This window comes from Astyanax mexicanus, chromosome 13 (genome assembly GCF_023375975.1).
Source record: "Astyanax mexicanus isolate ESR-SI-001 chromosome 13, AstMex3_surface, whole genome shotgun sequence".
NCBI lineage: Eukaryota > Metazoa > Chordata > Actinopteri > Characiformes > Acestrorhamphidae > Astyanax > Astyanax mexicanus.
Window position 1 is genome coordinate 603,971 of NC_064420.1, and position 23,375 is coordinate 627,345.

At 36.7% G+C, this 23,375-nt stretch overlaps 2 protein-coding genes across 4 annotated transcripts in view; one reads left to right on the forward strand and one right to left on the reverse strand.

Moving 5' to 3' along the window:
- Nucleotides 1-1,283: 1,283 nt before the first annotated feature.
- Nucleotides 1,284-23,375, reverse strand: part of tspan31 (tetraspanin 31) — a 43,825-nt gene continuing 21,733 nt past the window's right edge. The window contains exons 1-6 of one of the 2 annotated variants that reach the window (XM_022677052.2): nt 15,232-15,418; nt 11,357-11,524; nt 9,878-9,958; nt 8,677-8,817; nt 7,776-7,880; nt 1,284-5,290 (exon numbers count right to left, since the gene is read on the reverse strand). In XM_022677052.2, the coding sequence (XP_022532773.2) occupies nt 5,216-5,290; nt 7,776-7,880; nt 8,677-8,817; nt 9,878-9,958; nt 11,357-11,524; nt 15,232-15,417 (756 nt within the window). In that variant the 5' untranslated portion in view covers nt 15,418 and the 3' untranslated portion in view covers nt 1,284-5,215. Of the gene's footprint in view, nt 5,291-7,775; nt 7,881-8,676; nt 8,818-9,877; nt 9,959-11,356; nt 11,525-15,231; nt 15,419-23,375 lie in introns of those variants that run through there. The other variant, XM_022677053.2, reaches the window with a different exon arrangement.
- The window catches only part of agap2 (ArfGAP with GTPase domain, ankyrin repeat and PH domain 2), a 40,250-nt gene continuing 34,389 nt past the window's right edge, over nt 17,515-23,375 (forward strand). The window contains exon 1 of one of the 2 annotated variants that reach the window (XM_022677048.2): nt 17,515-17,977. In XM_022677048.2, coding sequence (XP_022532769.1) covers nt 17,815-17,977 — 163 coding nt within the window. In that variant the 5' untranslated portion in view covers nt 17,515-17,814. The remainder of the gene's footprint in view (nt 17,978-23,375) is intronic. The other variant, XM_022677049.2, reaches the window with a different exon arrangement.

Genomic DNA, 23,375 nt, shown 5'->3' on the forward strand with positions numbered 1-23,375 from the left:
CCCAAATAATAATAATAATAATAATAATAATAATAATAAGGGAGGACAATAATAAAGTATACAAAGGAAACAGATACAGAACTGCAGTCTGGAAACAAGGAGATGGTTTCGATAATGTGGCGGGTAGGTGTACAAGCACAGATGAGCCAGAATATTAAGAACACTCAAAGTAAATAACGCTGATTAAATATTGATTATTGTAACAATAGAGTATGTTAAGGTCTGAAATGTACGTTAGACTGGAACTAAACAGTAGTTTTTCAGTGGACATCAGAAAACAGGCAGCTCAGACAAGAGCCCAAACATCTACTCCATCTGCTCCCAACTGACAGATGGGCTCCTGTGGCACCAGCAGACCAGTCAGAGTGCCCATGCTAACCCACGGCTACTGTCAGAGGCAGCTTAAGTGGGCATCTGAGTTCTGGAACTAAACCATGGAGTGATAAGGGATTATCTAGGACCGAGATACAGTGCAGCAGGTTCTGATCACTGAATAACAAGAACATCTCCCAGACCTGTCTAATGTTCTGAGAGACCCAGTTATTAGTCATCAACCCATCACAGTTTTAACTCTTGTTTTAGTGGTTTAGTGTTGCCGTGGTGCTGCTACGCTGTTGAGGTGTCGCTTTTGTTGGAGCGCTGCTATGCTTTTAAAAGTGCCGCTGTTGCCGTGGTGCCACTACACTTTTGAGGTGCCACTGTTGCTGTGGCGCTGCTATGCTGTTGAAGTATTGAGGTGACGCTGTTGCCATGCCGCTGTTTTCATGGCACTGATGCACTGTTGCGATGCCGCTGTTACCGGGGCGGTGTTGCGCTGTTGAGATGCTGCTGTTGCATTTGCCACTGTTGCTGTGGCGCTGTTATGCTGTTGAGATGCCGCTGTTGCAGTATAGAGGTGATGCTGTTGCCATGCCGCTGTTTCCGTGGCACTGATGCACTGTTGCGATGCCGCTGTTGAGATGCTGCTGTTGCATTTGCCACTGTTGCTGTGGTGCTGCTATGCTGCTAAGGTGCTCTGGTTGCAATTGCCACTGTTGCCATGGTGCTGCTCTGCTGTTGAGGTGCCGCTGCTACGCTGTTGCTGGAGCACTGCTAGTCTGTTGCTAGGGCGCTGCTACGCTGTTGAGGTACCGCTGTTGCTTGGGTGCTACTACGCTCTTGAGATGCCACAGTCGCTGAAGTTTCTTTTAAGCTCCTTAACATTAATATAACTAATTTGAAAAACATTTTGCTAAACTGCTGTAAATGATAAAAGGGAAAACGAAGGACAAACCAGCTGAACATATTTTGCTCCAAGATGTTTTAATTGGAAAAACAAAAAGTTTCAAAAATACAACAAAAGTCCAGAAGAGGGTGCAGGGGTGCATACAGAGTTCCAATAGTTAGGACATGGCTTGCTCTGAAGTTAAATAACTAGTTAAACGTTTACACAACTGCAATATTTTAATAAGAGGAATGGAAATACCTTGTCAGAACACACAGTACCAGTAATAATAGAGTAACGACAATTCAATTCAGTGCATCTTTATCGTAAGTAACGTGAGATTTTAAGCTTTTAAAATCTAGACTTGAAACAAAAGCATCCACCACACAGTGGATAATTCTGCATGGCTAGAAATTCACCCGGATTAAAGCATGTAGGAGAATTTAGGAGGCAAAAATGGGTGAATAAAATGCTAACTAAATAAAGGCAAAACAGAGAGAGAGAGATCGATTCGATTAGAAATTCATGACTACCTACATTACAATACATACAAACAAATAACTTATCTTTCTTATGGGCAGAAAATGATTTAACAAACAAAAAGAATGGCAACAATACTTTGAACGCAAGAGGAGAAAATTGTGCAAAACTTAAAAAATCGTAGCACAGTGTGATTAAACTATGGAAGCCCATTTCCGCCACCTGAAGAAAAAAAAACGTCCTCAACTAAGTCATAATTATGAGATAGAAAAGTCATAATTATGGGATAGTAAGTCATAATTATGAGATAGTAAGTCATATTTATGAGATAAAAAGTCATCTCATAATTATGACTTTCTATCTCATAATTATGACTTAGTTGAGGACGTTTTTTTTTCTTCAGGTGGCGGAAATGGGCTTCCATATTAAACAGTAATTTGGCAAAAACAAAATGAACACGCTGAAGAAATAAAGTTCCTACAGAATGTGAGGGACCCCTTATCCAGTTCCATGAAATGCTTTCTTACCCTTTACAAACAAACCGCCTTGTCAAATTTGGCAAAACACTGAAATTAAGAAATTCTGATAAGCTTAAGTTATGAAGATAAAGCACAGACAGCTTCGCTTTTACAAAAGAGGCAAACAAATAAGGAGATGAACATTAAAAGTTGAGTAAACAAAATTAAACCGATGGCACCAAAAGAAGACGCAGCACACTGAAGCATAGACGTCACAATATTTCTAAATCCCATACAAAAAAGGATTTAAACACAAATGAGTAATACCGATAAACAAAAAAAGTGTTAAGTGAAGAAAAACATGAAATAGTTTGGTAAAAAAAAAAAAATAATAATGTTAATATGATTTGTTTCTTACCTCAGATGCAGACAATCATTAATATTTCAGCAACATTAGCCTAGCTTAGCATCTCCAGCTCCAAACTATAGAAGCACATTCCAGACTGTAAAAAAATACCAATATATTAAAGTCAATCACAATCACAATATTTAGTTTATTTAAATAAATGTATATCAAAAACAATATTGATTTTTAATTATTAGTTTTAATGTAAAAGTTGGTATCAGACAGTGCTTAATTTTGTCTGTCATTAGGGCTGACTATACTCATAACATGAAAAAAATATTTTGATTTTATATATGATATAATAGTGTGTTTTTATACTAAGAGTTCTTCTAAATTTAGATTTTTCAAGGAAAAACAGTAGATAATTCAGCCAAGAGGACGTCTGAGAAAAACACGTACATGATCGTTCTGGACGGGAATAAAATCACAGAGGATAAAAACCCCCATAAAAGAGAAAATTACCCAGAATCCCCCTGAGAAACTAATCCTGTCCAGAAAGGGGGCTTTAGGTGAAGTTAACATATAGCATAATATATCGTTATTCTTAGGTGATTGACTGTATCTGAGGCAGAAGATGTAAAACACTTTAAAAACCAAATCAAATCAAGATTTTCCAAACTACTCCTTTTAAAATTCCAGTGCAGACCGAACCCCGGTCACAGGTAAGCTTCGTCTGGTTTAAGCAAAGGTGAACCAGGGAAGGCGTGGAAAAGGTGAGAAGTGTGCAACGAAACACAACAACCAACAAAAAGAATGAGGGCTGCAGTCCGCTGGCAGAGGGAAATCACTCCATCCACGTGGCTCAGGTACACAAGGTTCTTAAATATACACTAAAAACCTCTAAATATCTAAACTAAAACCCCCAAAACATCTGGAAACACCTCGCCAAGACACGTCTCGAAAGCGCACATAAGTTTATCGCATAAACCAGCTTCTGATTGGATGTTGCACATGGATTACAGATTATTACACTCTGTATTAGATAGACCAGTACTAACAGAGGCCTGGAACTAACGCCAGGTTCACACTACACCACCGGTTGTTTTTCACTTGTTGAGATTTTAAGAACAGGATCACTAATTACACGATTTTTCACAGTTGGAAATCGCAGACTCACCTGGCTGCTCTACAGAAAGATATTTCGTCACAAGAACAAACCAGAACTAAACTCACACGAGAACTAGCGATGTCAAACCAGAGGATCTCTATTGAGGTGAATACGCACTTAAAGTGAGTCCAAAATGAATGGGTTCATATGAAGCAACAAAGCAAAATCAGAGTTTATACATTTCTGATCAATTTTATACTGAATTATCTACACTGTCCTCAACACAGAACTATATCAAATGTCTCAGGTACCACAGACATAATTTTTAGAGGAATTAAACTCATCTTTACTGACTAAAACCTGTTATACAGGCACTTTTTTTTTTTAGTTAAATACATTATTCTACTTACTAAAATTAAAGAAATACTCAGAACTTTAAGTAGTTTAATTTTATTTTTAATTTAAAGTTGTAAGCTTTCAGCTCCATTCACCCCCCATTCATAGAGGATTCACTCGTCAGCGCCCTCTAGAGTTTAACGGTAGTTTACTGATCTAACAATATATAAAACAGAAAGTGTTTTATAACAGACTCTTTATAAACGTTTAGCTCTGGTCGTGCAGATGATGAGTTTTGAACTTTCTGGGTGTTTCTCTTTCTCTTTTCTACGTGATCACATTGGCTGTAGTTAGTTGCTGCTCTTGACTCCCGGTCACAGACTGAATCAGATATTAAGCATGCTAGATATTTGGCTGGCGTCTACAACTTGTTGGCGATAAATCGGTGAATGTCTTTCGTTAGTTTACACCCAATAACGCCACGAGATCTCCAATTTCCCTCAGAGCAGATATTTTTACATCGCTGATTAATGAAAAACTGGGCTAAAATTGTGCAGTGTGAACCTGGCATGATGCTTTAAAACTAAGAGCTAATCAGTGTAGTGATTTACGGATCCACGCTAAAGCTACTATATATAAATAATATAAAGGGAGCAGGTGAGGACTAGCACTGATTGATCTGCTGTGTGAAGAAGAGCCATTTTTACATAAAAATCACGAGACAGCTGTAGACCTCTGTAGGTTATGGCTACAAGCATGCAGATACCGACGTCTTTACGCTTTTACGCCTTTATCTCTGACTCAAGCTGGCACACACAGTCCAGGACGCAATTCTCAAATCAAGGATGGGGTGGTACCGCGAAGTTCGAACCAATAACATTACAAACATCAATCCTATCATCCTATCATACATGAGACACGTCCAGCTTCCTCTCTTTCAGACACACGACCCCTGCGTTCGCTTTTAGAGGAGGAGACTAAAAATATTGGTCAGATTCTACAGTGGAAACTGGAGACTTGCTTTGCTTTTCTCTCTTTAAAATATTCTTCCAACTCTCCGCCACCTTCAGAAAGAGAACCCTTCGAACTGTACAGGTCTGTGAGGAGGTGTATTGAGTCCGGCATGCTGATGTGCAAATTCTGGGTGTTATTCTGCGTCAGGTTTGAAGTCCGTGCTGAATGCCTCGAGTGCCTCTAGGTATGTTCCGTTCTAAAGTGTGTAAAGGGAATTGGAATCGCTCGTCTACGCTACTGCATTGTGGGACTGGAAGCAGGACGGGAGACTATAAGAAAGCGCTGGGGTTCGCCCGCGGGTCCTTCTGGTTCCTGTAGCGCATGGCCAGCCAAACTCCCAAAATCTGAGAGAGAAGAGAAGAGAACAGAACTACTCTTAAAACATGACTTCTTAGAAAAGAGAAGTTTTATCGTAGTCTAAAATTCTAATAAAAAACTAATTCTGTCTAAAACTTGGATTTTGAAAATGGAATTGGAATTCAAGGACAAAAAAATAAATGCATAAATAAATAACACACCAGAAGGAGTTTTGGAAATAAACTTTGTGTGTGTGTGAATATAATAGATAATATAGGTATTGCTGACATTACACCTAACGATTTTCAAGCGATTTCACTGTCGCAGACAAATTTCGGGATAAAAGTGGGGATAAAATCACGATATTCTTGTTAGAGTCAAGTTGCGGTCACGTCATCTCAATAGTTCAGTGTAAGGTGGTTGGGATTGTTCGCATCCTGGTGATCCGATAAAATCAATCGTGTTTATTATTATCGTAACTTGAGACTTTGATCACGCAAATTAGTGACATAAAACAATGTCAACAACCAATAGGAGAAAAGCTACAGGAAGCAACAAGGCAAGAATATTTTAGTTTTCGCAGTTAATAGGACTTATAGGCTTCTTACTTTAATATGAACAGTATTTTAAACACATATTAAAAAGTTATTTTACACTACTGCAAACATGATTAATAAATACACATTTTGCTAGCACTGATGTTCTTTTTTGCATTAATTCTATCTAGAACAAAAGTAAATGTACAGCAGTGAAACTGTGATTCTTTTCTAAACAAGGTTGTAGCAAAAAAATGGGTAATTAAGCTTAAAAGTCTTTTTAGAGTCTTTTTAAAGTTGTGTAGTGTATGGACAGCATAAGTGATGGAAATAGCAAAGTTTACTGGGGGAATTAATCTAAAAGGAGGCTCTAGCACCCTTGTGGGGAATCTCTAGCGTTGATTCCAAGGTTCTGTATTGCATCCTGCAGCACATCTGCCCAGATGTTTCTGTGGGTCACTTAAATGCTCACTTAGTGATGAATATTCGACTAATGGCCAATTTTTACTTTTATCTCAAACGTATGCCATAGCTGGGATGTGTTATTTGTTTTGATAATGAGTGAATTTCCACACATACTGGTTCACTTTTTAATTTTTAATGTGATTTGCTGTATTTTAACAATACTAAAAAACAGATAATTTTTATCTCATTCTGTCCCATCCGTCTGTACAAGCATGGTTATTTCTCCTCACCCAACAAGTCCAGTATTCAGAATCAAAATGTACCAAAGTGGGAAGATTAAGGAACAAATGCTCCATTTATCAGACCTTCAGCTGCTTTTCTGAGAAGCAGAAACATCACATGAACGTCTCAAATTAAATTCAGCCTGACTAAACGCTGCTGCCAGAATCCAGCCTCTCTGATCCGCTTTATAAAAAGTGCGCAGGTAAGCGAAATAAAAGGGAAGATGGGTTAAGTGCCTTCAATCACAATGGAGGACGTGCAGTTGTGATAAGTGATTCACTTATGAGCTGTTCTGTTATCAAGACCTGAATCAGACTGAACCATTATAATTAAGAGCGTCTCATTTTATTTTTATAGGCATTACTCTGGACTCCACTTATGATGGGAACGCTACGGTGTCATCAGGCCTATACGATAATAAATAATTACTGTGATAACAGATATTTTATTTATTTTACTTTAATATAATTTAATGATTAGTAACTGATGTATGCCATTTAATATGATAATGATATAAAAGCATAATAATACAATTAAACACTTCTGGAATCTATCTGTTACATTAAACTGCAGTGGCAACTTCAAACCACTAGAGGTCAGAAATGAAAGTTTAATTCAACAAAGACAAAAACATTACTTATAGATCAAAATACTGTAAATACATAGTAAAAACAGTCTATAATAATGTCACTTCTGTCACTTTGTATTTAGCTCCACAATTATCCACATCCATAGTTAATTTAATCTGATAAATAGTTTTGTATAGTGTTTTTTAAACTGTGGATACCAATTGTCGTATTTGAAGCATCCGAGAGTAGTACAATACATTAACTAGATCAGAAAAAAAAAAATCTATATAGCTTCCTGTATCTGTACTTTACTTTAATCTATCATTACATTAGTTAGTGTTTAGTTTTTACCTTGTATTAGTATCTGTATATAATCTACACTTCAGTCCTTTACTCTCAGAACTATAGTTTTATCATTAATAACATTATAAAGTTTCATTGGTCCTACAGTAGAACCCTGTGGAACACCACAAGATCTGCTCTATCAACCAACAGTTCACCATCAGTTCACTACAGTTTCTGCACTACAGTTCTTTCTTTCTTTTCTTTCTAAGTTCTTTCTTTTTTTTACTGCACTGCTAAACTATGGGTTGGGAGTCAGTATTGGCAGATACTTAAAATAAAAGTACTTGAGACTCAGAGGCTAAAAAAACAAATCTAAACGCAACATCCCTACATAAAAACATCCTTCATTCGTAAATTTATGAATATTCTGACCAAATAACAGGGTCTGGACTGACCTCAGTGAAGCTGAAGAACAGGCCGACTCCTCCCAGAATCCTCAGGGCCTCAGAAGCGTGCTCGAGCATTTTAGAACCGCAGGTGATGCAGGTCGATTTACAAACCTGTGATTGGAGAGGAAAACAGAAAACATGCGTGAGCAATATACAATAATAGAAAATGGCAAAAATATATATTTCAATAAAAGCCATTGTGGGAGAGACAGAAAAATAAATTCTGTTCTATTCTGGCATTTCTATTGGATCAGACACTAAATAAATTAATACATTAAAAAAATAGAAAAAAAAAAGCATATAAAAAGCAGTATAAAATTTGTATAAAACAAACAAAAACTTTACGACAAATGTAATTTAGCTATTTTTTTAAAAGAGCAAGCATCTCCCTTTAACCTTACAGCAGCTTTTATATTTAACACAGAGCAAAAATAACCTCTGTATATATCAGTAAATAAAAAGAGCAGAATATGTAAATCACTGCCACATTAAAGAGTTTATTATTATTATTATTATTTTTTAATTTTACAAGTTTCTAAGATGAATATATAAGCCTCTCTACTGAGATTTCTTCTGACTATACGATTCTATTTGTACGAATAAAAAGGTACAATCTCGGAATTACCCCATTTTAAAAAGAGGAATTAAATAAAATCAACTTAAATTAACCACCCAGCACTAGGTTCAGTCATTATTATAATCTGAAACAATAAGAGGCATACTGTTATAGAAAAAATATATAATAAAATTATTTACATACAACCTGAGTTTACTGAGAGCTTTACTGTCCTAAAAATCTATCCCTTCATCTGTAACTTTTTACCCGCCTGCTCTTCGTTTACATTTTTGGGCATAAAGTCCTATATTTTTAACAAATTGATCACTTCAGATAAGTAGGTACTCTTACAACAGGACAAGCAGCCACATCTTTAATAAAGTGGTCCTGATCCTTAGTGTTGTTGAAAAGGCCGCAGCACTGCAGCTTGTACTCCAGGTCATTCCTCGTCACATTGCTCATTATAAACCACGAGGAGTTCAGCAGCGTCTGCTGCAAAAACACACCAAAAAAAAAAAAACGTGTTAAAGAACTATGATCAGAAATCAACTGGAAGAGGGTAAACAACTAAACATGTTAACTTTAATATGCAGAATTCATACACTTTTTAAACACAACATTTACATGATTTCCTCAAGACTTTTTCATGCCTTATTGGCAAATTATTACAATACGATTTTTAAGACATCAGCGCAGTCATGGACAATAAAACCAAAAATGTATATAATATAGTAGTTTAAAAATGAATCTCATTAAAATAATGACACACAGTGTGTATGGGCCAAATCCTGAATTTGAACAAAGCTGTTAATTACGTTTATTTGCCAGTAATTGTACTTTTGTGGCTAATGGTATGAGATGTTTTTATTGAACTAGAAAATTTTAGTTTGCGTAATATTTAGGTTTGATCTAGGTGAATAAGTTTTTTCTCTGTGTTCATTGTGTGGTACTGCAGTCTCAACATAAATGGGTACTGTCTCTTTAAGAGAAACGCTATTTTCGGGGAACATATTAGCGTATATTAGCGAGCGCGTGGGGAGAGTTAGTGAGGAGCCATCAGCTGTGGAAGCACACGGTTTTCTTATCGTGGCCAGCGTTTTTTGTTTGATAATTGTTTGTAAAAACGTGGAAATAAAGTTATTTAAAAATATTTTTTTAATTTACTTACTTTACACAATCTTCCATAATAAAATGTGTGTCCAATGCTGAGAGCTCCATTGTGCAGGCTTAAAGTACTGAATTAAATCTGAGCTGATGTATTTGTAGCTCAAAATAGATTTTCTTCGCTGATAAACTGATGCACAAAGATTTGTAGATCAAATTTCCTTGACTTTTCCAAAACTTTTTGGGTATTTTAAAATTTACAAAACTTATTCAGTCCTGGATATCGATATTTTCAAATTACATATCTTTTCCAGGTTTTTCACGACCGCACAAACCCTGAATATGGAAACTTTTTACATTTACATCTATTTGAATTTGAATCTAATTTGCTTCAAACGCTGGATTAAATGATTGCGCAGTGAAACAAGAGATAAAGAAGAAAACCTACCTGCTGTCCTTGGTTCATGGCCAGGCAGGAACAGGACACACCAAACTGGAAGAGGAACACTATGAACAGAATGACCATATACTGAGAGAGAGAGATGCTGAGTCAAGGCAAATGAGTGACTTCTGCCTTAGAGAGAGAGAGAGAGAGAGAGAGAGCGGCTTATTACTCAACTATAAAGAGTACTATAAAGAAAGAAAGCAACACAAATGATAAAAGGGATTCACTGTGGAACTTCTATAATACATGTTGAAAAATATATAAATACAATGGGGAAAATTTGATACACAGCAGATCTTCAAAGAATGTTCTAACAATCTCCTTCCCTCAGTAAGTAAGTATTGAAGATGGGTGTTGGCTGGTTCTTCCAGCATGACAATGACCTAAAACATAAAGCCAGGGCAGCTTGAAAGATCTTAAGAAGATCTGTATGGATTGTGTGCCAAAATCCCCGCTGGAGTGTTTGTGCAAACTTGGTGAAGAACAAATGATTCTGCATAAAATATTCGGTTCTGTTTTTCTATTGCTTTAAAATATTTATTCAATGCAATAAAATGCTAATGAATTATTTAAACAAAATAGAAAAACAAAATGTTTAGTGTTTAAGTGTCCTTACGATAAAAATGACAGAACTCTCCATTCTTTGTAATTTTCTCCATTGTATAATAAAAACACACACACAAAAACACCTACATCATCAACACCTTTTACTGAGTTACTGCAGCAGGCATGTGCAGAAAGGTGTGAGAACTCACAGGTTAATTTAAAATATAAAGCTGAATTGCACCCGCGGTGTATGAAAAAGAGATACCGCAGGTCCTTCCTTCCACACGCCATCAGACTTTACAACACACCCTGCTCTCAGTAAACACTAGTTTACTATATTTATTACTTCATGCAAAACTTACATACTACTCAGTATATCTGTAATGCTTATCGTGTGCAATGTCCATCTCACTACTAATGTAGTGTGATCCCCTTATCACCATTTGTGCAATATGTTTAACGCGCAATTTTTTTTTTTACTTCTTTATCCACTATTTATTTGATATTTATTCACTGTTACTCTTTGTGCAATAATACTGGTCACACACTACCATAATCATATCTCTATACACAAGATGTTTATATATTTTTCTCTTTACTATATAGAATTTTTAAAGTATCTTTATATATTTCCTCTAATTGTTTTTGTATACATAGTTTTTATTATTATTATTATATATTTTTTTCTCTGTTCTTTCCTCTGTGCTGCTGTAACATTGTAAATTTCCCCATTGTGTGATTAATAAAGGATTATCCTATCTTATCTTTTCTTATTTAGTCAATTAGGCTCTTGATACACTCCTCATCCCCCCCCCTCCCGACTGCACTGTGCATTCAGATAAAGCCCCAGTCTCGCACGACTGATATCAGCAGCCGGAGGCGGCGTTAAAAACAGAAAAGCTGAAGTTCTCTAAACAGACTTTTGATAAAGGATACAAAGAAAAGCATGACTTGGTGGTGATGGACGGCTCCAATGAGGCCCACGATGGCGATAAGCAGCAGGAAGAAGCCCACGGCGATCACGCCTCCGATGATGTGGATGCTCGATACGATCCCAAAGCCCTTCCCCCATGCTGCTACACCAATCAGCAGCAGACCCACCAACTGAGGGAAAGATAAGAAAGCAGTCAAAAGCACAGCACTGTTACAATACAATATTATCTTTACCACAAACACAACGACTATACTCACTGTTTATACACGCAATTTATCCTTTTGTGTCAAACCTACGCTGCAGCCTACGTGTACTGTACACCGTAGCCTGACGCACACCTACCTAAAAATATGTAACTACGTGTCATGTGATGTGAAGAGAGGCAGCAGCAGCTGTGATTGGCCCACACATTCCCGCCTTCATGGTTTAAACTGCTAAGCAACGCATGAATCATGGACGCCCAAACACATAAACCTGGGTAGCTGCATAGGGCGCTCGCACAGGCAGATGTATAAACCAACAAACTGACTTTAACACTCACTAGAGGCTTGTAGTTACGATTTAATGATGTAAGTGGGCATATTAGCAAAAAAAAAAAAAAACTCAATTATCAGTAACCTTTAGTCCTAATATTCATACCAACCCATTTCTAAGCCATAAAAACAAGCAAAACTTCACATAACGTCTTAAAAGCACAACACAGACCTAAAGTGTCCAAATAAAGCACTCAGACTGAATTAGAACAGGAATCTAGCACCCGGTGGAGTGCTGTCGACTTGCTAATGAAGAGGTGGCATCACACCGCTCACACCTGCTCTCAAGACACTCAAGAGTCAGTTTTGTGTTTAGAGGTAGAGAAGACCAACATCAAATATTGAGAAAAAACACCTTTTAAGCGAACCTGCTGTGTTTATGAGTACAAATTAGCTGTGCCACACCCAAACCAACTTGAGCCAAGACAGTGATGAAAGATTAAAAACTAGATTGGACTGTGAAAGAGGTTTCTTTGCCTTAAAAGTCTAATACGTTCCAAAGGATTTTGGACAGTATTAGACTTTTAATACAGAGTGCTGAATCAGAAGGAAAATATGGCGACACCCCTGTTCCTTACTAGTATTGCATAATGCGCTTTATAATCCGGTGCGCGGAAAATACGGTCTGGCCGGCAACAGAAGTAATTTCTCACGGAGTTCATCTGATAGTTGGGTCAGATCGAGGTCAAATTACAATCGCACCAATTTAATTCTTTTTTTTTTTTTTTTAAAGTGTACGTGTAAACAAACGCTCTCAGGCATGCACCATGTGCTGTTTTCATCAGCCAGCACCATCAGCATCATCAGCATCAGCATAGAAAAACAACAATGGAGGAGTGGTTAAAGAAAGGACAAAGAACAATGAGCATAAAAACATCAATATGGAGATGAATGTTGTTTCAGAGACAGATCTGTTCACATTAGAGGCAGATACAGGTTGCTTGCCCTGTTTCACTTTTATATTCTTTATCTTCTATTTATTTAAGCTCATATAGTATGTTTCCCTTCCTCTAAAACTGATGTGGTGAAAGATTTTACATTTGTTCTGATACAACTTATATAAACATACAATTACAAAACAGAATGTGGCCTTAAAGGAGCAAAATTCACTGTCTATGAGTCCCTGGATCCTTTTGGACATACAGCTGCTTCTAGATGGGTGGCCTACATGATATAATTAAGTAGTTAACATACATCACTGCTCCACATAGTACCAGCTGACCTTGATTTTGGAGAATATCTATGTAAAGGACGGTGCACTAGTGGATTTTAGAGGTTCTGATGCCAGAAGATCGCAGACTTAGTTATACAGTAGAGTTTGTTTTTCTTTTAGCATTTTTACCTTTGTTTGGTTTGTTTTCACACAGGCAAAAACCTAAACGAATCAAAATGCGCCTCAACAAACAACACGAGCATGTAGTCTCCTCTGACCATGCAGGAACAAGAAATTCAGCAAGAAGGCCTCTGTTTCAGACCAAAAACACTGTGACTGAAGTGACCTCTTAATTAAGATCTGTGCCAAAGGTGTCAGTAAAACAGTGCCGGACATTGGGGTTAAAAACAGCCTCTCTTCATGTGATGGTCTTGGAATGAAAAGCAGAAGAGCTGCTGTTCCTCAGGTGACTGAGATCATCATCACAGAATGAGATCAGACTGTTTCAGCATTCAGGATGCCCCAATTACATTATCAAATGACAACATCAAAAGTGTTATGGTTATGATATATCCTATGACGACACATTTAATATGAACCAATCACTGATTTCTTAATGTGTTCAGTATAAACCTATTTAAATCATTAGTTGTAATGGAGAAGCCCCAGCCAACTAACACACTTCTTTCTTAAATGTAGGATTTCTTAAATTAAGTTGTTAATCAATAAGTGTTTTGGGAACAAAGAACATTTAAGCAAAAATTATATTTAATAGTTAACAGATTTATTTTTATTGCAAGAACACATTATCTTAATATATTTGTAAAGGAGGCACTTTAGGAAGCACTTTAGGAGGCACTTTTAATTTTATTGTTTGCCTATATTTAGTTGAAAGCTAAGATGTAAGGTATATAAATGTCAAATACGTTTGTACTTTTACACAGGTGGAGGTCTAAAAACTAAAGCAGGGATTTTAAGTAATAATACAGCTCTGGAAAAGTAAGAAACCATTAAAAACAATTTTACCAAATTGAAAACCCCTGGAATATAATCAAGAGGAAGATTGATGATCACAACAGGAGTAAAACAGCATAAAGTTATCCAAAATCAGCGTGAAAACTGGTGGAGGAGAACATAACTAGATGCAAAAAAACTGTGATTAAAAACCAGGGTTATTCCACCAAGTACTGATTTCTGAACTTTATAAATATGAACTTGTTTTCTTTGCATTATTATTGCAAATAAAAGGCTTTAAAATGACGATATTTTTATTTGGAATTTATTTGCAAGTAGTTATTTAACGTTAGCTGACGCTAGCTAGTTTATATATAGTTTACAGGGTTTGTGTACTTGTGTGCATAACAGCTTGTTAGCTAGCTAAGACATTCCATTTCATGGTCATTTTTTTTCTGTAATCCGTAGAATTATAATAGTTTTCTGTTAAAATCCAGATGTTCCAGTCACTTGTTTTGCTGCTAAGCTAACGAAATAGCTAACCCTGACGTTAGCTAGCGTTAGCTAACTACTTGCTTACGCAATTGTCACCACTTGCTAGCCCGCTAGCTTGACGTGGCTACAGAACAGCTAGCTAGCTATAAGCAAACTAGTTTATATAACATCACCCAAATAGTATAGCTAACGCTAGCTATGTTGTCAAAGCACGACTTTATCACACAAGTTCCCATATTTTATTGTTCTAATTTATCAGACTAGAACAAAGCTCGCTGTCTAAACAAGCAGTTAGTTAATGTAGGTTAGTAAACCTGTTAGCTAGCATGGCTAAGGCTAGCTAAGCTAACTTTAGCTAGCTTACAGGTTATGAGGCTGTGAGGGTGAGAGGGAGGCTCACCGTTATTTTGCCAGACAAAGCCTCACAAAAACAAGTTAAATTAAATACTAAATTTTCAGCTTATCCACCAGAATTACTCCCCATATTTTGTAATATGTACTGATTTATTTTAAATACACTGCAGTGTTGCCGTTTCACGTAGAAAACGCAGCATAATAGGCGCTAAAATCACAGCTAAAGCAGAGCAGCGCTACCGAGGACAGTGTGTCATCCTGCTGGCTAACCTAAGCTAAGCTATGCTATGCTAACCTATGCTAAGATAAGCTAAGCTAGCTTTAGCTAAGACAGCAGAGGCGCCTGCTAACTAGTTAATAAACAGCTCTTTAGGGCGTTATAACTCACCATATAAACAACGTTGAGAGAACACAGGGCATTTTTCGAGCAGGTGAATCCTCCACACACCATGTTGGACCCTGAGGCATTTATTATCCGGCTGAATCGGTCAGTTTTTCTCTCCTCTCCTCCTCCTGCTGCTGCTGCTGCTTCAGCTCCGGCTTTTCCAATGATCACAAACACTCTCACACACATACAGCACCACAGCAGCTCAGCACAGCCACAGATCTTCTCTTACAGCGAGAGGAGGAGCTACTCAGATACAGGCTCCCTGATACAAATAGAGCTTCTCAAACTGTGGTACTCGGAGCATCTCTAGGTAGGTAGGTAGGTAGGTAGATGGGTAGGTAGGTAGGTGGGTAGGTAGGTAGGTCAGGAGGTAGGTAGGTAGGTAGGTAGATGGGTAGGTAGGTAGGTGGGTAGGTAGGTAGGTCAGGAGGTAGGTAGGTAGGTAGGTAGGTAGATGGGTAGGTAGGTAGGAAGGTAGGTCAGGAGGTAGGTAGGTAGGTAGGTAGGTAGGTAGATGGGTAGGTAGGTAGGTAGGTAGGTCAGGAGGTAGGCATGTGAGTCAGGATGTCAGGAGGTAGGTAGGTAGGTCAAAAGGTAGGTAGGTATGTGGGTAGGTCAGGTGGTAGGTAGGTATGCAGGTAGATCAGGACCTAGGTAGGTCAAGAGTTAGGTAGGTATGCAAGTAGATCAGGAGGTAGGTAGGTAGGCAGGCATGTAGGGCAGGAGGTCGTTAGGTAGGTGAGTAGGTAGGTAGGGAGGTAGGTAGTTAGGTAAATCGTTAGTTAGGTAGGTCGGGAGGTATGTATGTGGGTAGGTAGGAAGGTAGGTAGTTACGTAGTTAGGTAGATGGGTAGGTAAGTAGCAAGGTAGGTAGTTATGTAGATGGGTAGGTTGTTAGGTAGGTAGGAAGGTAGGTAGTTATGCAGATGGGTAGGTAGGTAGGTCAGTAGGTAGGTAGGAATGTAGTTAAGTATGTAGGGAGGTAGGTATTTAGGTAGGAAGGTAGATAGGTAGGTAGGTAGTTACTTAGTTAGGTGGGTTGGTCAGTAGTTAGGTAGGTATTTAGCTAGGTAGTTAGTTAGGTATGTAGGTAGTTAGGTAGGTAGGTAGTTAGTTAGGTAGGTAAGTAGGTTGCCAAAATTCATCCACTGGTGGCAAAAATAAATCTTTGTTTTTATTATTTATTTACAAATGCCAAAAGGGAGACAGCTTTGATTTACAGTTTTTAACAGTTAACCTATTAGTTTAATAAGTAAAAAGTAAAAAGAGGCACACTGCTCAGCCCAATCAGCTCTACGTTCTGCCCCATCACTAAACCCATACATCACCCAGTCCTAAATCAGAAACGTATCCGATCCACTGACATGCGACATGAATGTGAAAGTGTGAACAGTCAAAGAATTCAGAATTCCTACGCCTTTTTTTTAGCTTTCACACATTAGCATTAGCGCTACGTGCTATAGCTGCAAAAAAACAGCAAAAGCAAACTACCTGTCCTTTTTTTTTACCTCCTGGACCTGAGCATGAACTTCAGAGCAGCTGTTTACACTCCACTCCAGCAAAAGATGCTCCACATATGAGCTGCTAACTCATCCATTTCCCTTTATAAAGCTACAAGTCTCTCCTCTCTCTAATATGAGGGTTTTTGTTGTTGGTGAAGAAGGAGACGTTTATACAGGTATCAGATTCGGAACAGATTCGTTCACATTACCTACAGATACAGATAGACAAATCCGATCTGAGCAAAAAATCTGCCTTGCAATGTGAACGTAGCCTTGGGTTCATTAGTTAAATATAGTTTGCTTAAGCAAATCTAAACAACCTGATCAACGAGCGTGAAAGAGCAGGTCAGCATCCTCTGCTGATATGCATTAAAAAAAAAGTCACACTGTTAAGATAGCAAAGCGCCAAAGTCAGAGAGCACCTGCCGCTTAAAGGGAATGATGAGCAAGAGACATTTAACCACACCCGTGATTTATTAAGAGAGTTAGTACATGCCTTTCACGAGTTTTGAGCTGCACAGGGTGCACTTTTTGCATTCTCAGTGTGCTGTAGATAGCTGAAATAGGCCTCTTATATAAGTATTATACTAATTCTAATTTGAGATTTCTTCTCTCCTGCAGGTTTTACTCCTCCTAAAAAGAATCCTAAAGATTATTTAAACAAACAGGTGTCTGTGTATCTGAAATATTCATATTTATATATATATATATATAGTGTCAGAGAATAGCTCGGTCACAGATCAGTGATGGTGAATAAGTGAATAAGTGAACACGGCTGCTGGTCTGGGCCTGGTGTTTTGAGTAAAGCGTCCTCGTGGCTTTTCTTCTTTCAGTTGGGTTGAGTTCACCGCAAAGTCCTGTTTATGACGGAGCAGCCTATGAGCTGGCGACAGTTTTTGAAATCAGGAAGTGAACTCAGATGCAGAGAGAGAGGAAATTCATGCAAGTGAAATTGTAAATTGCTCCTCAGCCGTCTTCAGGTTGCGATGTGAAGAAAGCATGGCTCTGGGGGCCGGAGATGCCGATGGGTTTCGGGGATAAGTTCTTCTGTTCTGTCTCTCGATTCTCCTGAGTGAATAACATGAGTAACTCAATTAAAGTGGCGCATTCGAGTGCAATCCGAACCGAAGTGAAGCGGCATGAGAACCTGCAGAACACCCTGAAGAAAGTGCTGAAACAGCTGGAGAGGGTGGAGGACCAGCAGCTGAGGACCGGCCTCAAGGTTTACATCCACAGCATCCAGGGTGAGTCTGAGTGAAACTGGCTGCTGATTGGTGATGTTAGAAGTTAATTGATCGATCTTTTTTCATTTGGATGTAAAATGGCTTAATTTCTGTTAATGATGTTTAATTTCTGGGACATTGTGAATCTTTTTGGAGAGAAAATCAACTTCCCTAAACTTTCCCAGCTTATATTTCAAACTCCAAACTCTGCAAATCAATAGAAATTATTCTCTGAATCTTAATAAACCTTTTATAGAAGATTTTACTGTAGGCGACGTGTAGAATCTGGGTCAGGAGGGCTTTCGCTGCAAAGTCGTTTCTCCTTATCTTTGCGGAAACGGTACATCGAAGGAGGTTGTAGTTGTAGATCTATCCATCCTGGTTTCTTTTTAGTTCTGTAAACTCTTACACATAAAGGTGCTACTTATAATTATTTGAGAAATGGCATATAAAAATCCATTTTTTGCTGAAAATAACTGTAGACCTCATTCACCAATATATAAGTTTTTTTATTTAATTTTTTTAAATAAAATGTCCTTTAGTAAATTTCTAACAAAATGCATTGGCCAAATTGATTCAAAATCTGTTTTTAAACTACTTCTACTCTTTTTTTCATTAAATCTAAATAAATAAACATTGCTAAGAGTGTAAAAGAGATAAATTAGGTGATTTTGGTCAGAACGTTTTTAGTTTGCTAGATCTCTTCAGTTTTAATTCTGTGTTTCTTTGGTTTAAAGATTGTTGAACCAAAAAAAAGAAGGAGGTTGTAACTGTGGATCTTTGTTCCACGGTTATAAAAAAAAAAAAAAGTACTATTAATAATTATTTGAGAAATGCCAAATAAGAACCACTTTTTAGCTGTAAATTACACTGGCCTCATTTACCAATATATTCCAAAGATTCAACAAAATGCATTAATAAGATTGATTCACTTCTCCTCTATTTTATAAAATCTAAACAAGAAAACATTTGGTAGGAATGTCAAAATCAATGTAAAAACTGCCTAATTTGACTTTCAAATGTCTGTAAGTTTTAAGAATGAGTCATTGCAGAGAGCATGCTAAAAAGTACTTTTAAAACGTGCATTGTGGTGCAGTCTCTTTTTTTAAGAGTTGTTAAATCTACTGGTTTTGGTCAGAACTATTTTAGTTTTCCAGCTCTCTTCAGCTCTAAGTCTGTGTTTCTGTGGGTTAACTATTTGTTAAACGCTTAATAATAATAATAAAAATAACAAGAAGAAGAAAAAATAACATTATATTTTGCAGAAAATATAGAAAATATATAATAATAATAAATATATCACATCCTGAGATCTTTATTTTTACTTGGCAAAAGACAAAAAAGTTTAAACAATATATAAATATGATAAAGTGCTTAAAAAGTGATTTAATTGATCAATTTATAAAGTGTTATGAGTTCATTTAAGGGCAATTAAAAACCGCATTTCCACCTATCAAGGAAATGAAAGTGCAACTATACTAAAAAAAACCTAAGTGCAGTTAAACTAAGCCCAGGCAGAACATCTTAAATAAACATCTTTATTTTAGTATAAGACTTTATAATAAGATTTTGAATATCTAAAACTTGCTTTAATTTGGGTCTGGCTCTATATGTACTTTACACTCTTTAAAATAATATAAAAGTGCATTACATGTTTTTAGAGCAAAACCATAAAATAACAACTTTTGCTTTTGAAGATCAGCTTCATTAAAGGCCTTACAAAACAAAACAAATCTGAATTTCTCTTAGTATAAGATTTTAGTCTAAAATTGCTTTAATTCGGTTTAATTCTGGTTCTGTATGTATGCATTTTTTTAGGATGGTGCTTTTTAAAGAAACATGTTTGTGATCATTTTTGAAGGCCTAAAATTGGATCTTCATGAAAGAGAAAGTGGTTCTTCTATAGAATCACATAAAGAATCATTTGAATCACCTTTATTTATTAATAATTTAAGAGTGTAGCAGAAAACCGCAGTGGTAAACTCACCAGTGATTTCATACATGTAATCTTTATTGGGGTTTATGTGGTGCTGCTTCTTTAGAGTACTTTTGAAACCAGACCAGCTCTGACAGTCTGAAGCGTTTTGGCTAAAATGTAATATTAAACACCACAAAAAAATGTGGAGTAGGATTTACTTAAAAAAAAAATAACTTGGGAAAGTTTTTCCACGTAAAAACAGCAAGTAAATTAAACAGAGCATATATTCAAATCATATTTACTCATAATTCTCAGTGTATTTAACTACTAAATGTTTTAGTAAATATTACTTTGCATTATATTTTACTCAACAATGTAGCGCCACACTCTCCCATGGCTTTTATTATTTACTTAATAGTAGTATTAGTAATTTTAAAATTCTTTATTAATGCTTACCTGCTAAATATTTTTATTTATTGTAGTATTAATTTCTTTAGGTGTTAATACATGGCATATAATTTCATTAACAGTACAATTCGTACAATTAACAAGATAATAAATCAAGGACACATTTTTTTAGATCATACCACATGATATACAAATGTGGCAACTACATACCAGTTGTTAAAAAGGTTATTTAAAAAAAAAGAATAATTTAATTAAATAAAAAAATAGGCAACCTGGTAAATGATGCAACTTCCTGTCTTTAAATTGGTTTCAACATAAAAGTCCCAAAGTAGTAATTTCTTGACATTCGCACCACATAATATTCTATCAAATGGAGATCGTCGGACACAACGTTTGCTTGTATATCACGATGTAAATAAAATTACAAATGCTTTGCAGTTTTGTACAGAACTTAAAAACACTAGAGCAGAAAAAGTACACAGATTTAAAGTCAGCCGATAAATATGTGGTTATAAATATTCACTGCCTGCTGCATTCTGTTAGAAAAAAATATATTTTATTTGTTTTACTCACAGTTTTTAGTTTTGCTTCTCACAAAAGAAAAAAAAAATACAAAAATGTTTTTAAATTTTACTCTGGCATTTAGACTAAAAGTAACAAATGTAATTGACGACAAACAATTACAAAGAATCACCAATTATAATTATATATATATATATATAATTTTATGTGAAATTCTTAAGTAAATAGACTATACTTGATTATTTTTGTAGATAGTACTTAAATAAACTTCATAATATTTACAGAGTCAAAAGTCAAAAATCTTTTCTTTTTTTTTACAGTGAACAGGAACACAATGACGTCACTTCCTGTAGTAGGGAATGAGAGACTTTAAATGCTGTATCTCATTCTCTTTATCCAGAAATGGATCTATATACTGTTGAGCTCCTAAAAAAAGGCATTGTCACTCAATCGGCACATTTAACCGACTGGATATTAAGTTAAAAGCTCAGGTTGCGAGATTATCATCATCGCTCATCTGTTGTCACGGCAGCGGGCTTTCGTACAGGCCCACTTCCTGTCTGCCGCTGTCTTGCTGCCCCAAAAGCCACTTCCTCTCCATCTCAGACGCTACCAGTCACGTCAGTCTTGCACTCTACATTTAAAAAGAAACACTAATTTTGGACACATTCTTCGTTTTTAGCCACTTAGCAGCTAATAGTAGCAACCGGACGTTTGGTATTAAGGAAATTCCAGTTGTTTTCATCGTCTCATCTCAAAACTTACGATGTTTAGCCAATAAAAAAATAAGTCAGATCAAACTGATGACAAGAGAATCGAGAAAGAGACGAGAAACCGTCTTCTCTGTAACTCTGAAGTTGAGCGGTTTCTCTGAAGCTGAGGCTCATGACGAGCGTGGTTTCTTTAGCAATGCCACAAAACATCCATAAAATCACTTAGCATAACAACGACACAAAAATGTTAACCAATAGAGAAGAAATTTGAATGTGAAGAACACTTTAAACATCTAAGGATTCAAGACACAATTCACACAAAACTAAAATCCAAAATGTTCTGTTCTCATACTGAGTTTTTCCCAATGATAATCTTTTAAAGACAGAGCTCTTTAAAGAGCAATTAGGCTACGTTCACATTACCAGGCTGAAGTGGCTCAGATCAGGTTTTTTCATGGCTGTGTGAATGTGCCAAATCCGATTTTTTCAAATCACATTTGAGTCACTTTCATATGTGGTCCTAAATCAGATACGTATCTGATCTACTGACAATCGACATGAAATTAATGTGAACGGTCAAATCTGAATTCATGCGTCTTTCAATGCTTTTACACGTTAGCATTAGCATTAGCACTAGGTGCTTCTCTACTCTCTTGTACCCACACTGCATTTCTTGGTGCAGCTGTGCAGCTATAGCTGCAAAAAAAACAGCAAAAGCAAACCCCCTGTCCTTTTTTCTGCACCTCCTGGACCTGAGCATGAACTTCAGAGCAGCTGTTTACTCTCCACTCCAGCAAAAGATGCTCCACATATGAGCTGCTAACTCATCCATTTCCCTTTATAAAGCTACGAGTCTCTCCTCTCTCTAATATGAGGGTTTTTGTTGTTGGTGAAGAAGGAGGCGTTTATACAGGTATCAATGTGCAGCATGTGAGACGATTCAGGAACAGATTCATTCACATTACACACAGATACAGATCACTTACATTTACACTGAATGTGAACCGACAAGTCCTAACACCTTTTTGGCTTCTTAAAATGTTTTGCACTGGATTCTGTTGCTAATATAATCCTTATTTGTAAGTTGCTTTAGATAAAAGCATCCACTAAATGCAATATAATGTAAAAGAATGTAAAAAAAAGACACACCCTCATAATAAGGCCATGGCTATATCTATTACAGTTAGCCTACATGCTACTAAAGGCCTGTAGAGTGTATTTGATAGGGTCACGGGGTCAGAGGTTCTGTAGATAATGATGAATTTGTCTTTTATTTGGTTCTCAGCTTCACGCTCTGTAATTCACTTCCTCCTCACAGCACTTCCTCTCCTGTGTGCAATTATGGCTTATCAAGCTGACGACAACAGAACCGAGACGAGACACCGTCTTCCCTGTAACTCACAGCGGTTTCTCTGAAGCTGAGGCTCATGACGAGCGTGGTTCCTTTAGCAATGCCCCAAAAGATCCATAAAATAATGTAATAATAACAAATAAATGTAAATGTTAACCAATAGAGAAGTTTGAGTGTGAAGAACACTTTAAATATCTAATAAATAAAATGTATTTATTATGAATATACGGTCCCTGTGGAGGTTCAGCTCATTTTTTATTAAGTACATAAAACTCCACATGTGTTCATTCATAGTTTTGATGCTTCAGTGAGAATCTACAATGTAAATATCAGTCATGAAAATAAAGAAAACACACTGAAAAAGAGAATGTGTGTCCAAAATTTCGGCCTGTACTGTATATCTGTCTTATTTATAAAATCTGAGTAAAAAGGAAAATTTTAAATTAATGCAGTCAGAACACAAGAGTACAACACTGCCCTCTAGTGGCTAGAGTTTTTAAACACAAC